At 41.4% G+C, this 16,209-nt stretch overlaps 1 protein-coding gene across 1 annotated transcript in view; it reads left to right on the top strand.

Annotated features, from left to right (window-relative positions):
* LOC141083702 (aldo-keto reductase family 1 member C1-like) overlaps positions 1-11,849 on the top strand; it is a 54,228-nt gene extending 42,379 nt beyond the window's left edge. Inside the window, exons 8-10 of the mRNA XM_073568095.1 lie at positions 11,247-11,412; positions 11,491-11,573; positions 11,703-11,849. Of these exons, the coding sequence (XP_073424196.1) occupies positions 11,247-11,412; positions 11,491-11,573; positions 11,703-11,745 (292 nt within the window). The 3' untranslated portion in view covers positions 11,746-11,849. The remainder of the gene's footprint in view (positions 1-11,246; positions 11,413-11,490; positions 11,574-11,702) is intronic.
* Positions 11,850-16,209: the final 4,360 nt, after the last annotated feature.

Here is a 16,209-nt window from a genome sequence, read left to right as displayed (position 1 = left end):
GCTTCAGCAGGTTTGGGCACATCTGAAATGCCTCATCCCCAACCACTACAAATGGCAGTGGTGGAGTTTGGGTTTGGGGAAGAGGCCGTGCCAGTGGAAAATTGAAATGGTTGCCGTACAACCTCCAGCCCATATCAGAGTTCTTAAAAGTCTGTGAATCGTTGCCCCGTCCGAATGCCCCTATGTCCACCGCCACAAACCGGCAGTCTGCATCCGCAATGGCCATTAGGACTGTGGAAAAGTACTTCTTGTAGTTGTAGTACTCGGAGCCACTTCTTGCGGGTTTTGTGATGCGGATGTGCTTCCCGTCCACCGCTCCTAGGCAGTTCGGGAAATTGCAGACTGCCCAGAATTTCTCCGATATTTGAAGCCACTTTTCGGCAGTGGGCAATGGCAGAAACTCCGGACACAGAACATCCCACAGAGCCCTGCAGGTGTCGGCAACAATCCCAGATAAAGTTGAGATTCCCAGCCGGTACTGGAAATGCAGGGATGAAAGACTCTCTCCAGTTGCCAGGAACCTGCCAAACATAAAAAGAAAAAATAATTATATTTCTGTCTTGGGTATTACTAAAAACACTGAAAATAAAAAAGTACATGGCCTAACTATTTTGCATGTTTTTTTAATACAACATAGCAAAAAAACATTTTATAAAGGCTTGGGATTAGTACATGCCAGAAGAAAAACCATTATGCAAAAAAGCAATTTCACAAAAATAATGTTAAAAATCAATAGCCAAAAAAAACCTAATTTTTTGGACCAAAAAAAAAAAAAAATAAAAAGCCAAAAAAATTATGCAAACATAACAACATACATACCGTAAGGTGACAAGGAGCCTTTCTTCGGGAGGAATGGCACGCCGGAGCTGAGTGTCCCTTCTCCGGATGTTTCCTTCAACCATACCCAGCAAGTCAAGGAAGCTTTCCTGGGACATCCGTGTATAGTCAGCAAATTTCTCCGGGTTTTCCTGTAGCTCGCTGTACAGCGTGTGATATGCTCCACGGCTTGGCCGGAGTTCGATGATTGGATGTCTCCAAAACCTACGCCGCTGCCGTCTCTGCTGTCTCTCCCTCTCCCTTTCTTGCTGGCAACAAAAGACATACGCCTGAGACAGCGCAATGTCAAGATCCAGCTTGAAGCGGAAATTATCCAGACGCAAGTCCATCTTGACACCGGAAACAGCAGCAAAATCTGATGAATTCAGCAGTACAGGGTCTATAAAACATTCCAATGAAACACGCCCACTGGTGACCCATTGGTGGTCAAAGATTTTGCTATTGTGAAATGTCACACCTAAAAACGCATGCGCATAAAAAACGCAACCGCATGCAAAAACGCATGTAAAACGCAAGTAACACTGCGTTATTTTGACGCATCAGCGTGCGCATGAAGAAAAAAAAACGCACATTTGTTTTGCGTTTTTCTTTGCGTTTTTTATGCGCACGATGCGCTGCGCAAAAAAACGCTAATGTGAAACTAGCCTTACATGGTACATTTCATCGCTTTACCGGCACTTCAGAACCCCAAGATTCTTGCTCAGGTTTTTGCTTGTTTTTTAACCCGGAGCTAACTGTTCCGGGTATCTTAATGAGGGACTATGAGTAAGTGTGGTGTCCGGTTATCGGAACTGATTGCACTTTTGGATACTCACCTTTAATGTAGTAGTTCTGGAAGCCGTTAGATATTTAGTGGGAAAATATTCCCATTTTGTCATAACTAGAGGATTTTCCTGATTAGTTTACATTACCAGTTTACATTCTTATGTGTTGCACTTTAGGCTGCAGTGAGTGTGGATCCATGGTAGAGATGCAGTTATTTGTACCACCTACTCACCTTTCTATATTTTTCTAAGACCCGGTCTATATACTTGTTTGTCTGTTCCTTCCCCTGTATTTAGCCTGTTTTGTACGTTTTTAATGAATTTTGTGTGATGTTTTCAATACTTGAATAAAATGTTGATTATTTTTCTATTTACATTTGTTTTTTTCTTTTGGATCTACACTCTGTTGTTTTGTTAACTACTATGTAGTGGGTGTTCCTAATTGGAAATTTCCTTGCTCCTCTTACAAATTTTAGTAGCTGACGCAGTGATGATGCACTCTGTTCTAATTTGCATACATCGGTAACGTAATATGTAGATTGGTCAGGGTTAAAGGACATTGTCCGCAAATAAGAAAATCTTAAAATCTTGTCACAAACTTCCATTCCCGAGATGTTCAGGTTTTGCCTAATCATCGTCGCTAACGGCTCGATGCATAAAACATATAATAGGGGTGATAGAGGGCAACCCTGCCTTCTAAGATATTCCCCTTGAATATTTTAAATGAAGAGGTCATGTGGAAAGGAAGCCTAATTGAGGCAGAAGGGGTGCTGTACAGTGCTCTTATAGCTGCCAAAAAAGGGTCCGAAAAGACAAAGGCCTGTAAATGTCAGGAACACCGCACTGCATTTGCTCACTGAGCCAGTGCGCCTGTAAGGCTGGTTTCACATTCGCGCTTTTTAAGCGCACGCACGGCCGGGGGTAGCTCCGCCCCCGAGCCGGCTCTCTGCCCGGCGTGCCCGCCCCTTCCTTGTAGCGCCGCCTCCTAGCGCACAGCGGCGCCTGCGATCGGCGCACCCTATCTTTAGCATAGGGTGCGCAGATCGTGCGCAGGCCGTGCGCTAGTTGCGCTTTGACCTGCGCTGCGCACTTTTGACGGTGCGCCGTGCGCGCCAAAATCCGAAAAGTTTGATCTTGGCGCGCACGGCGCACCGTCAAAAGTGCGCAGCGCAGGTCAAAGCGCAACTAGCGCACGGCCTGCGCACGATCTGCGCACCCTATGCTAAAGATAGGGTGCGCCGATCGCAGGCGCCGCTGTGCGCTAGGAGGCGGCGCTACAAGGAAGGGGCGGGCACGCCGGGCAGAGAGCCGGCTCGGGGGCGGAGCTACCCCCGGCCGTGCATGCGCTTAAAAAGCGCGAATGTGAAACCAGCCTCATGAGTACAAAAACAGTGCTCAAAGACACCTGTGGAGTGTGACAGCAGCGGTGACGATGCGTGCGCCAGACTAACAGGACCTGAAGCATGTGACTGCTGGGGGCGTGGCCTAAGCTCCACAGAGCCAGGAGCTGCAGGGAAACTCCTAGAAAGGTAAATATGGGACAAGTTACCAAGGGGCATAGACAGGGACGTAAACCAGATCAAGCCGGGGTCAAAGCACGAGATAGCAGGACAGTACCAAAGGGTTAACCAGAGCGGATAGTCAGGACGTAGCAATAGATCAGAAAACCAGAACGGGCAATAGACGGTACAAAAGGGGCAAACGGTAACGGAGTAACGATAGCCAAGCCAGGAGGTCAGAACCAGAGAAGACAATAGTGCCAAAATGAGAGATGGAGCACAGAGTGAGGGGACAGACCGGGTCATACATGGGAATCAAACAAGCAATGCAGTACGTGCACACCAGGGGGGTCAGACACACCAGAACAACAGTATAGCTGACAGGGAATCCTAGTCTGGAGTGAGTTTAAATACACCTCCCAGATCCAAAGGGAGGCCAGCAAAATTAACCCTGAGAAACCAGGACATTAACCATGTCCTAACCATGACATAAAGTCTTGAACATGAAGGACCAGTTAAGGAGGTCAAATGCCTTTTCAGCATCTAGTCTCAGTATCAGGGACTGTAATTTGCTTTTATTAGCCACATCTAACAAGTCTATCACCCTTCTAATGTTGTCTTCCCCCACTCGGTTAGGGTAAAAGCCCACCTGGTCCTTATTGATAAGCTGAGGAAACCAATAGTTCAGTCTGTTAGCCAATAAGAGAGTGAAAACCTTAAAATCAGAATTCAAAATGCTATTAGATGATAGTTCAAACAGTCCAGAGGATCCTTCCCTGTTTTTGGGACAAGGACCCAGGAAAGAGTTAAAGAAATTAACCATGTGAGGGGAGAGCTCTTCTTCAAAGGTTTTGTAATACAGGTTTGTCAGCCTGTCCGGACCAGGAGACTTGCCCAAGGGGAGATCAGCCAAAATGCCCCAAACCTCCTCCCCGTTACACTCTGACAAAGGGAAGGTTGGGAGATTTAAACCTGACAAGAATTGGCGCAGAGGTCCCATTATATTGGTCCGATTTAGAAAGGTAGAATTGTGTAAGTTGTATAAGTTACTATAGAAATTATAGAATAGGTCCAAAATTACAGTAGGGTCATGATGAATCATACCAGCAGAGCCTGGGGATGTGTTAGGCGTCGGGTTCCTGTCGCTGCACAGCAGAAATCCCTTGCCTTCGACGGTCTCCCATTCCTCTCCGGCCACAGAGGAGGCTGCTCAGCAGACTCGTTGATCCCAGCGCTCTGCTCAAACCAGCACTGTGAGTTTGGTTGCTGCTGCCACCTCCGGTCCAGCTAGAGCATCGCATGCTGATCAGCAGCGAGCTACTCCAGGGACTAAGTCCTCCTTTTGGTCCACTGAGCATGCCCATGGGATGGGATCTCTCATTTGAGATCGGAGGTCACATGCTCAGGTCCTTCTCCAGCTCAGATTGGACCATCAGGAAGGTCCCGGAAGGACGCTGCTATAAAAGGGTCGCATGGCCACTCGGCCATGCGCTAAGATAGACTTTTGTTGAGACTTGTGTGATTGATGATGGATGCATGGAACTGGTGACCTGACTCATTAAATAACCCCACCCTTTGATACGTATAGGTTAGGGTTAGTTTAGCTTGACTCAGAGCCTCATGGTGGCAAAGCATGTGCCACAGTGCTCCAGTCAAAGCAGAAAGGTTAGCGTCATAGTGCTGCCATATCTCCCGTACCTCTGGGCGGTACAAGTCTATCCGCTGCACCTTGTGACAGCTAACAGGGCACAGCATTTTCCTAGCATCACTCTCTAGCACCGCTGCAGCGGTTCCGTGCGCAAGTGGGTCTAGAAGGACTCTGACTCTGTGCCTCTGTGCAGAGTTCTGTGACCACATCGCTTGCACTCATATCTTATTAGTGCGACCCTGTGAAGTAACAGGGTTTGCCTCGTACACTCCGGGTGAGGTAACCCGAGCGTGCGATTGTCCGCCATTACCTAGCAGCAGGTTACATCTCTGCACAGTGGACCCCGGGCTGCGAACGCACCTCTTACCATCATAATTATTTGGTGCGTTCTGCTAGCCCGTAGCAGGATGAGAATTTTGGGCTCTATCCTTCAACATCCTGGCCAAAAGTGTGTGGGCTTTATTACCCTTTTTGTAATATTTTTGTTTAGAGTAAAGTTGGAGCTTTTCAATCCTACGTGATGTTATATCTTTCAATTTATTTCTAAGCGCCACTACTTTTTTAAGGTCCTTACGGAGATCAAGGCTACAACCTTACGCGCCTCACCTGCTAGATCGGAGGTCAATTTGTCAAACTCCGCTTTAACGTTTCTTTTTCATCTAGAGCCTTCCTTCATACAGAACCCCCTAATGACGGTCTTATGGGCTTCCCATAGCACTGCAAGGGAAGAAACCGAGCCCTCGTTCAAGCAGAAAATGTCAGAGAGATGGTTCAACAAGGTCCTCCGAATTGTCGGATCCTTTACCAAGAACTCATTCAACCGCCAGTGACATCTTCTGGAAACCAGTTGAGAGGATTTAAGGTCCAAAATCACCGGGGCATGATCGGACCAAGTGATATGACCCATCTCTGCCTTCATCATCATCCTGAGGATTGGGGTATTCACAAAAAGTAATCTATTCTAGAGTGGGTGTGATGAGGGGGAGAGTAGAATGAGAAGGTCCTGTCCCTGGGGTGCTCTATTCTCCACAAGTTAAATAGAGAGATAGTCCTAATTAGTTTTCTAAGATCTCTCACTAGAATGATCAGGTTTTGTGTCGGGGGTTTACCATCTGAAAAGAGTATAGAAGTTCCAGGCTCTACCACCCGTTGAGGGTGCTCTGGGGGTAAAAAACTATATACAAGTAATAAAGTAAACCCCGGCACTCAAATGAGGTCCTCATTTGAGTGCCGGGGTTTACTTTATTACTTGTACCATCTGAAAAGAATCTGTCAAATTGCTCCGAAAAAGGGACATTGAAGTCTCCACCCACCGGTAAGGCAGCCGGCAAAAGTTTTTGGATAATAGAAAAAAACATTTCTCAGAAATTTAATCTGACCCGAATTTGGAGCGTAAATATTACACAGAATGATGGGGCTGCCTCCAGTATAATGTATCTGCCCCCAGGGTCTATGTGTGTTTTATTCACCCGCAGAGGACATCCCGAGGAAATCAAAATAGCCACAGCCCCTCCCCTCTCTTATTGTTTGAGAACACAGAGAGTGACACGGGGAAGGAGCCAGAGGCAAATCTGAAGGAGACTGTATTGTCAAAGTGTGTTTCCTGGAGGAAGGCAATATCTGCCTTTTGGGACATCAATTCCCGTAAGGCAAGCCCTCTCTTTCTAGGGGAGTTAGGTCCCTTGACATTCAAAGATAGTATGCGTAACATTTGTAAAAGTAATGAATCTCACATGCCTATGATCATCCAAGGCCAGTGCCATACTCACCCCCCTCCAGAAGCGGAACCCAACCCTCCTCTCCAGAGCGTGAAGCAAATATCTTCTGGACAGGTGGGTGGGAAGGGGAAGAACAAAAGGTAGTGGGGAAGACACTCAGAGTCACAGCATAATTACACAACATGGCGAATAGTGTAAGTAGCTACAGTATAATAGCAGAAGACTACTTTGATAGTAAAACAGGTAAACATAATACAATATGGTGAGCGCTAACAAGGGGAAATAACAACCCACCGACTGTGCTATGTGGAGGTAAACAACCAGATGGGCTGAAAATCAAAGGGAGATGATCAGCATGTCAGCATTCATGAGGTCAAAATGGCTGCTGGAGAAGAAGGGGCAAGGCTAAAGCAGAGGCTGATGGGAAACTACGGAAGCCTTGGAGAGCAAAGATTAAATTGCACAGTAAGCAATGAAAGAGGAAATAAAGCTGAAATGAGAACATTGTCAAGAGATGGTGCTGTTGGATAATTTATCACAATACAGTGATTCAGTGTTATCAATACACTACAAGTCAATATTACAAAGCATTGTAAACTGATTGCCGTGTATACTCAAGTATGAGCCGACCCAAGTGTAAGCTGAGGCACCTAATTTTGCCACGAAAAATTGGGTCAACTTATTGATTCGAATATAAGCCGGATATGCATTGTCCCCTCATCCCAATCCTGCTATACATGGCTCCCCCTGTCGCTGTCGCTGTCCTGGTATGCGTGGCTCCCCCGTCCCTGTCCTGGTATGCGTGGCTCCCCCATCCCTGTCCTTGTATGCATTGCTCCGCCGTCCCTGTCATTGTATGCATTGCTCCCCCGTCCCTGTCCTTGTATGCATTGCTCCCCCGTCCCTGTCCTTGTATGCAGGCCCCCCCTGTCGCTGTCCTGGTAAGCATGCTTCTTATTACAAATAAAAACATCCTACTCACCCTCCTCCGCGACCTCGCAGCATCTTATTGGTTATGGCTTCCAGCAGCTCTTCCTGCTGAGCGATCATGTGGCCCCGCTCATTAAGGTAATGAATATTCCCTCCACGCCAATGGGAGTGGAGAGGCGTGCATATTCATTACATTAATGAGCAGGGCCACATGATCACTCAGCAGGAAGAGCTGCAGGAAGCCGGAACCAACCAACGAGATGCTGCGAGGGCGAGGAGGAAGGAGAGTTGTATGTCCTCTGGAAGCCGACGGCTGCGGGTGTCAATGTGCACGCTATAAGAGAAATTAATATTAATTTCTCTTTAGCAGTGGTACAGGCTTTAGCCACAGCCACTGGCTCATGTCTCTGTCACCCGCTGCTCCGCCGCTCCCCCTCCCCCACCGGCTGTCTAGGACAATTGACTAATATATATAAGCTGAGGGGTGTGCTTTCAGCACAAAAAAAAATGCTGAAAAACTCTGCTTAAACATGAGTATATAAAGTATATGCATTTGTATAAAGGCATGACACCCAGCGTGACAACTGCCCCTATGTACGAGAATATAACTACTATAATACTGCCCCTATGTACAAGAATATAACTACAATAATACTGCTCCTATATACAAGAATATAACTACTATAATACTGCTCCCTATGTACAAGAATATAACTACTATAATACTGCCCCCTATGTACAAGAATATAACTACTATAATACTGCCCCTATGTACTAGAATATAACTACTATAATACTACTCCTATGTGCAAGAATATAACTACTATAATACTGCCCCTATGTACAAGAATATAACTACTATAATACTGCCCCTATGTACAAGAATATAACTACTATAATACTGCCCCCTATGTACAAGAATATAGCTACTATAATACTGTCCCCTATGTACAATAATATAACTACTATAATACTGCCCCTATGTACTAGAATATAACTACTATGATACTGCTCCTATGTACAAGAATATAACTACTATAATACTGCCCCTATATACAAGAATATAACTATTATAATACTGCCCCTATGTACAAGAATATAACTACTATAATACTGCCCCTATGTACAAGAATATAACTACTATAATACTGCCCCCTATGTACAAGAATATAACTACTATAATACTGCTCCCTATGTACTAGAATATAACTACTATAATACTGCTCCTATGTACAAGAATATAACTACTATAATACTGCCCCTATGTACTAGAATATAACTACTATAATACTGCTCCTATGTACAAGAATATAACTACTATAATACTGCCTCTATGTACAAGAATGTAACTACTATAATACTGCTCCCTATGTACAAGAATATAACTACTATAATACTGCCCCCTATGTACAAGAATATAACTACTATAATACTGCCCCCTATGTACAAGAATATAACTACTATAATACTGCCCCCTATGTACAAGAATATAACTACTATAATACTGCCCCTATGTACAAGAATATAACTACTATAATACTGCCCCTATGTACAAGAATATAACTACTATAATACTGCCCCCTATGTACAAGAATATAACTACTATAATACTGCTCCCTATGTACTAGAATATAACTACTATAATACTGCCCCTATGTACTAGAATATAACTACTATAATACTACTCCTATGTGCAAGAATATAACTACTATAATACTGCCCCTATGTACAAGAATATAACTACTATAATACTGCTCCCTATGTACAAGAATATAACTACTATAATACTGCCCCCTATGTACAAGAATATAACTACTATAATACTGCCCCTATGTACTAGAATATAACTACTATAATACTACTCCTATGTGCAAGAATATAACTACTATAATACTGCCCCTATGTTCAAGAATATAACTACTATAATACTGCTCCCTATGTACTAGAATATAACTACTATAATACTGCTCCCTATGTGCAAGAATATAACTACTATAATACTGCCCCCTATGTACAAGAATATAACTACTATAATACTGCCCCCTATGTACAAGAATATAACTACTATAATACTGCCCCTATGTACTAGAATATAACTACTATAATACTACTCCTATGTGCAAGAATATAACTACTATAATACTGCCCCTATGTACAAGAATATAACTACTATAATACTGCCCCCTATGTACAATAATATAACTACTATAATACTGCCCCTATGTACTAGAATATAACTACTATAATACTGCTCCTATGTACAAGAATATAACTACTATAATACTGCCCCCTATATACAAGAATATAACTACTATAATACTGCCCCTATGTACAAGAATATAACTACTATAATACTGCCCCCTATGTACAAGAATATAACTACTATAATACTGCTCCCTATGTACTAGAATATAACTACTATAATACTGCCCCTATGTACTAGAATATAACTACTATAATACTACTCCTATGTGCAAGAATATAACTACTATAATACTGCCCCTATGTACAAGAATATAACTACTATAATACTGCTCCCTATGTACAAGAATATAACTACTATAATACTGCCCCTATGTACTAGAATATAACTACTATAATACTACTCCTATGTGCAAGAATATAACTACTATAATACTGCCCCTATGTACAAGAATATAACTACTATAATACTGCTCCCTATGTACAAGAATATAACTACTATAATACTGCCCCCTATATACAAGAATATAACTACTATAATACTGCCCCTATGTACAAGAATATAACTACTATAATACTACCCCTATGTACAAGAATATAACTACTATAATACTGCCCCCTATGTACAAGAATATAACTACTATAATACTGCTCCCTATGTACTAGAATATAACTACTATAATACTGCTCCTATGTACAAGAATATAACTACTATAATACTGCCCCCTATGTACAAGAATATAACTACTATAATACTGCTCCTATGTACAAGAATATAACTACTATAATACTGCTCCTATGTACAAGAATATAACTACTATAATACTGCCTCTATGTACAAGAATATAACTACTGTAATACTGCCCCCTATGTACAAGAATATAACTACTATAATACTGCTCCTATGTACAAGAATATAACTACTATAATACTGCCCCTATGTACAAGAATATAACTACTATAATACTGCCCCCTATGTACAAGAATATAACTACTATAATACTGCCCCCTATGTACAAGAATATAACTACTATAATACTGCCTCTATGTACAAGAATATAACTACTGTAATACTGCCCCCTATGTACAAGAATATAACTACTATAATACTGCTCCTATGTACAAGAATATAACTACTATAATACTGCCCCTATGTACAAGAATATAACTACTATAATACTGCCCCTATGTACAAGAATATAACTACTATAATACTGCCCCCTATCTACAAGAATATAACTACTATAATACTGCCCCCTATGTACAAGAAAATAACTACTATAATACTGCCCCTATGTACAAGAATATAACTACTATAATACTGCCCCTATGTACAAGAATATAACTACTATAATACTGCCCCATATGTACAAAATATAACAACTTACTTCATTGCCCATGTCTTACCCTTCACATCACAATGACTATGAAGTGATAGTAGTAACAGTATCCTTCATAGTAGGCATATGATAGCATTATATATAGTGCGCATATAATAGTGCCGTTCCCAGAATGAGACATCACTGACGGCCATATAATGACTATTTTTTTCATGCTTTTTGGAGAGCACAACCAATCTGCTTGTTTTCTTTCCTTTCATAAAAATTTTAGGAAAAGTGTGAGATTTAGTTTATTTTCTTTCTGACAGGAGTGATCTGAGTTGCCCCAAAGTGCTTGAAGACCCCGTTTTAAATACAGTCGCTAAGAAGCTGAGCCGCTCTCCTGCGCAGGTGGCCCTGAGATATTTGCTGCAGAGGGGATGTGTCGTCTTGGCAAAAAGCTTCAGCCCTGAGAGGATCAAGGAAAACTTCCAGGTCAATGAAGAAATTCAAATTAGATTAATTTCCTTCCTCTTAAAAATAATCTTTAATTTTATTACTTTTCACTTACAGGTTTTTGACTTTGACTTAAGTGATGAAGACATGAAATCTCTAGATGGAATCAATAAAAACCTGCGTTACCTGATTATGGATTCGTAAGTGATTTTCCTGATGTTCTAGTTTCCGAGTACAAATTTATTCCTATTTTGCAATTTTATTTTAATATACTTTTATTTATCTTTTATTTTATGTTTTTACTTTACTTCCTTTTTTTTTTATTTTAGCTGGAAAGAAAGCCCTAAGTATCCATATGACGATGAGTATTAAGAACATTGGCCGATTTCTCTGGATTCATCCTTATAACCCCGGTGTCTTATTATCTTAGTCTAGCAGATTCCAATCTATAGAAAATAAATGATCTATGAAATGGATTCTGACTCTGCTGTTGCGCTTATTATGGCTCGGATTTGAAATGACAGCACATAGACACATTTTATCATACAATGAGAAATTCTATGGCTGAGTACAGATGCTGCAATTATACAGCGAAATCTCTTTGTGTTTTTAGTCAAGAGAACAACATTCTTCTTTATGTTGCAATAAAATAAATTCAGGTCATCATCCACAGGTCAGCAGGAAGTTGTGATGAGATTAACTCACATTGTCTGAGTATTTAGATCTTCTCTGTTTTGCAGGTCAACAAACTAGCTGGCCTGGTACAATGTGTAAATCAACATATTAACACACATCTATTGTTCAATTACCCTTTGTCTCTGTCTTGAAAAGACAGCAGACAATACTCTGTAGGAGCTGATACAAGCAGCAGCCATTCATCAATATAGAAAAAAAAAACAATTCAAAAGTCAAATGTTCTAACAATAGTCTATGATTATTCACCTACCGAAGAAAAACGCATCAATTCTTGAGTCAACATTCAGACTCATAAGTAATAGTCTATGTGATTTGAACAACCGAAAATAGACGTCTGGATAATTAAGATTAAATGTTGTGTCGCCACAGCTTGTTGCCTACATATAAAAAAAGGGCAAGCAGCGCTCCCTAAGGACAAAAAGATGTATGCAAACACAAGATCTAGACTACAGTGTTGCTGAATAAAATGCACTAACAAAAAGAGAAAGGGAGTGAAAGTCATTACACACTGAATAAACTATACAGATCGTGTATGACAGCATTGCACTGAAGAAGATCAAAGTGGGAGGGAAACAGTATGATATTATACTTGAATTTCCAACGCAACACGAGACTTTGAAGTACTTTCGATTCACAACAAAAGTTCTTGACCAGGTTTGCACACATTCCAGCAGGGATTTTGGCCCCCTCCTCCATACAGATCTTCTCCAGATCTTTCAGGTTTTGGGGCTGTCGCTGGGCAACATTGAGTTTCAGCTCCCTCCAAAGATTTCTATTGGGTTCAGGTCTGCAGACTGGCTAGGCCACTCCAGGACCCTGAAATGCTTCTTATGGATCACTCCTTAGTTGCCCTGGCTGTGTGTTTAGGGTCATTGTTATGCTCCCACTCAGCCACAACCCATCTTCAATGCTCTTACCGAGGGAAGGAGGTTGTTGGCCAAAATCTCACAATACATGACCCCATCCTCCCTTCAATAAGGTGCAGTCATCCTGTCCCCTTTGCAGAAAAGAACCCCCAAAGTGTTATGTTCCCCCCACCATGTTTCACGGTTAGGATGGTGTTCTTGGGGTTGTACTCATCCTTCTTCTTCTAAACACGGCGAGTGGAGTTGATACCAAAAGTTCTATTTTGTTCTCATCTGACCACATGATCTTCTCCCATACCTCTTCTGGATCGACCATTGGCAAACTTCAAATGGGCTGGACATGTGCTGGCGTGAGCAGGGAGACCTTCGTGCTCTGTAGGTTTTGAATCCTTGACGGCATAGTGCGTTACTAACGGAAATGTTTGAGACTGTGGTTCCAGCTCTTTTCAGGTCATTGAAAAAACAAAAAAGGTAGTCAGCTTACCCAAATTTCTGTGGATAATATCCAGACCAACTCCTCGCACGGATGCAGGTAGAGCAACCAGAAAATGCAAAAAAAAGGGAAAAATCCACCATGGAGTGTAAAGATAAAAACACTTTATTCACTAGTTACTTAAAAAGGAAAAACATTTTCCATGTGTTTATACAGGCAGATACAGCTCCATGTGAGACAGATCAACGCGTTTCGACATGAGTCTTTGTCAAGAGCTGACTCAAAGTCAGAACACAGGTCTTGAAATACCGTGCCTCCCTGTAGGGTACACAAAATAGGTAATTATATACACATATGCATCTTATAAAAACAAAAAAGACACAAAACAAGGAAAGGAAAAAGAAAAGGGAATCAAGTGACGGATATAAAATCTATATAAACAACATACTGAATAATGTAAGAAAAGAACATCATTCACCAATTGATTTTGACAAGAAAAAACATGAAAGAAATTATAAGTATAAATTTCAATACTGTTTAATTAGATCACATCTGGCGTTTAGACCAAGAGAGGTGCGGGTATTTAGAATAAAAATCCAATAGGATTCCCTGTTTAATAATTTACGTTTATGATTACCTCCTCGCTGCGGTTTGAAAACTTTTTCAATGCCACTAAACTTAAAAAAAAAATCCAAATTGCCAATATGGACTTGTAAAAAATCCTTAGATACTGCAGAGGGTGAAGTCGCTTTTGGATTGACCACAACCGGAAGGTGCCGGCTAACGCGTGTTTTCAGAGGACGGGGTGTATCGTAAATCGCATTTAGTGCATTGAACCATATACATTTATTGCGCGTCTTGGCCACCTCCTCTGCATAAATATCTGCGTTTGAACAGTTGCTCTTCAACCTAATAAATTTAATTAATGACATGTGAAGGGTGGCACGATTTGGCTGTCAGGATAGAATTACACGTGGTTGGTTTAGTAAAAGGAGAGATGGCTATGGAGTGGTTAATTCTATTATTATTATTATATATGTATATAGCGCCATTTATTCCATGGTGCTTTACATGTGAAAAGGGGAAATATAGACAAGAATAATAAACATGTGTGAGACAAGGGACACACAAGTACATAAGGAGAGGGGACCCTGCCCGCGAGGGCTCACAGTCTTCAGGGAGGGTGAGGATACAGTAGGAGAGGGTAGAGCTGGTCGTGCAGGGGTTCAGTAGACCGAGGATCATTGCAGGCTGTAGGCTTGTCGGAACAGGTGGGTCTTCAGGTTCATCTTGAAGGTTTCCGTTGATGGTGAGAGTCTGATGTGTTGCGGCAGAGAGTTCCAGAGTATGGGGGAAGCACGGGAGAAGTCTTGTATGCGGTTGTGAGAAGATGAGATAAGGGGGGAGTAGAGAAGGAGATCTTGAGATGATCGAAGGTTCTATCAGTATATAATGTAAGATCTAAAAATAACAAATTTTATTTTAATCAAAATGATGAGTAAATTTCAAATTAAATTAATTGGTGTTAAGATAGTTGACTAAATTAATAGCTTCTTGGTGAGTACCCCCCCAAACAAACAGGACGTCATCAATATAACGACCATACCATACAATATTGCCGCTAAGTATAATTACTCACTAAATTTTCCAGGGAAGGGGAAGATTTGGCACCCATACTTTACTTACGCCACTTGTTTGCAAAAAAAATCTATTATCAAAAGTAAAATAATTGTGATTAAGCAAAATATCAACCGCCATAATAAGAAAATCCTTTGTCTCTGTGTTATACAAACTGTACTTGTTTAAATGGTATGAAAGACATTCAAGTGCCACAGAATGCGGAATCGAAGGGTATAGACTGACAACGTCACATGAAAGCCAAGTATCATTCTCTTTCCAAAAAAATCTATCAGAAATCGTTGTATTTAGTGTCTCTGATGAAACTTGGAATCTCTTGAACCAGAGGTTGAAGATGAAAGTCCACCCATGCTCCCAAGTGTTCTATCATAAAATATCAGGGCTAAATGCTGAACTGAGAAGGTGATCCGGTCTGAACGTTGATCCAGTCTGTTCAAGACTTGTGATCCCAAATTATGATCTGGTCTGTCTGACCCTCAGGACCAAGAATATTATAATGAACACTCGAATTCTGGATGGTGGTCCAGTCTGATTGACACTAGGAATCATGAATGCAGATCCAGCCTGATCACACCTGTGATTCCAAATAACGATCTGGTCTGATTGATTCTCAGGATTATGAATGTTGATCTAGTCTGAGTGACATTATGGATTATGAATGTTAATCCGGTATAATCGGCACTTGTGATCCAAAATGACGATTTGGTTTATTTGACACTCGAGATCACGAATATTATGTTTGACACTTGGGATCCTGGATGACAATTTAGTCTGATCGACACTGAAGATAAGGATGGTTATTCCAGCCTGATCACACAGTTGATCTTGAACAATGATCTTGTCTGATTGATACTCATGATCTCGAACATTAGTCCAGTCTGATCGACATCTCGGATCATGAATATTATTATTAACACTCAAGTATTATAGATGTTGATCCAATCTGATCGACAATAGGAAACATCAACATTGATCTGGTCTGATCGACTCTCCCGATCATGATTATTATGATCGACAATCGAGTTCTCTGAATGTTGATTTGTTGTGATTGACATTAGGTATCATTAAAGTTTATCCTTTCTAACTGACACTTGTGATCCTGGTTGGTGATCCGGTTTCATTGACACTCTGGATCATGTTGTTTCAGTTTGATGCTTTTGTGGGATCAGGAGGAAACTTTTCCCCTTTAAGGGCAGACTCGTT

Source organism: Dendrobates tinctorius, unplaced genomic scaffold (genome assembly GCF_039654945.1).
Source record: "Dendrobates tinctorius isolate UK_male_01 unplaced genomic scaffold, ASM3965494v1 ptg000020l, whole genome shotgun sequence".
Lineage (NCBI taxonomy): Eukaryota > Metazoa > Chordata > Amphibia > Anura > Dendrobatidae > Dendrobates > Dendrobates tinctorius.
Note: the sequence above shows the minus strand (reverse complement) of the source record. Positions and strands in the feature narration are given on the sequence as shown.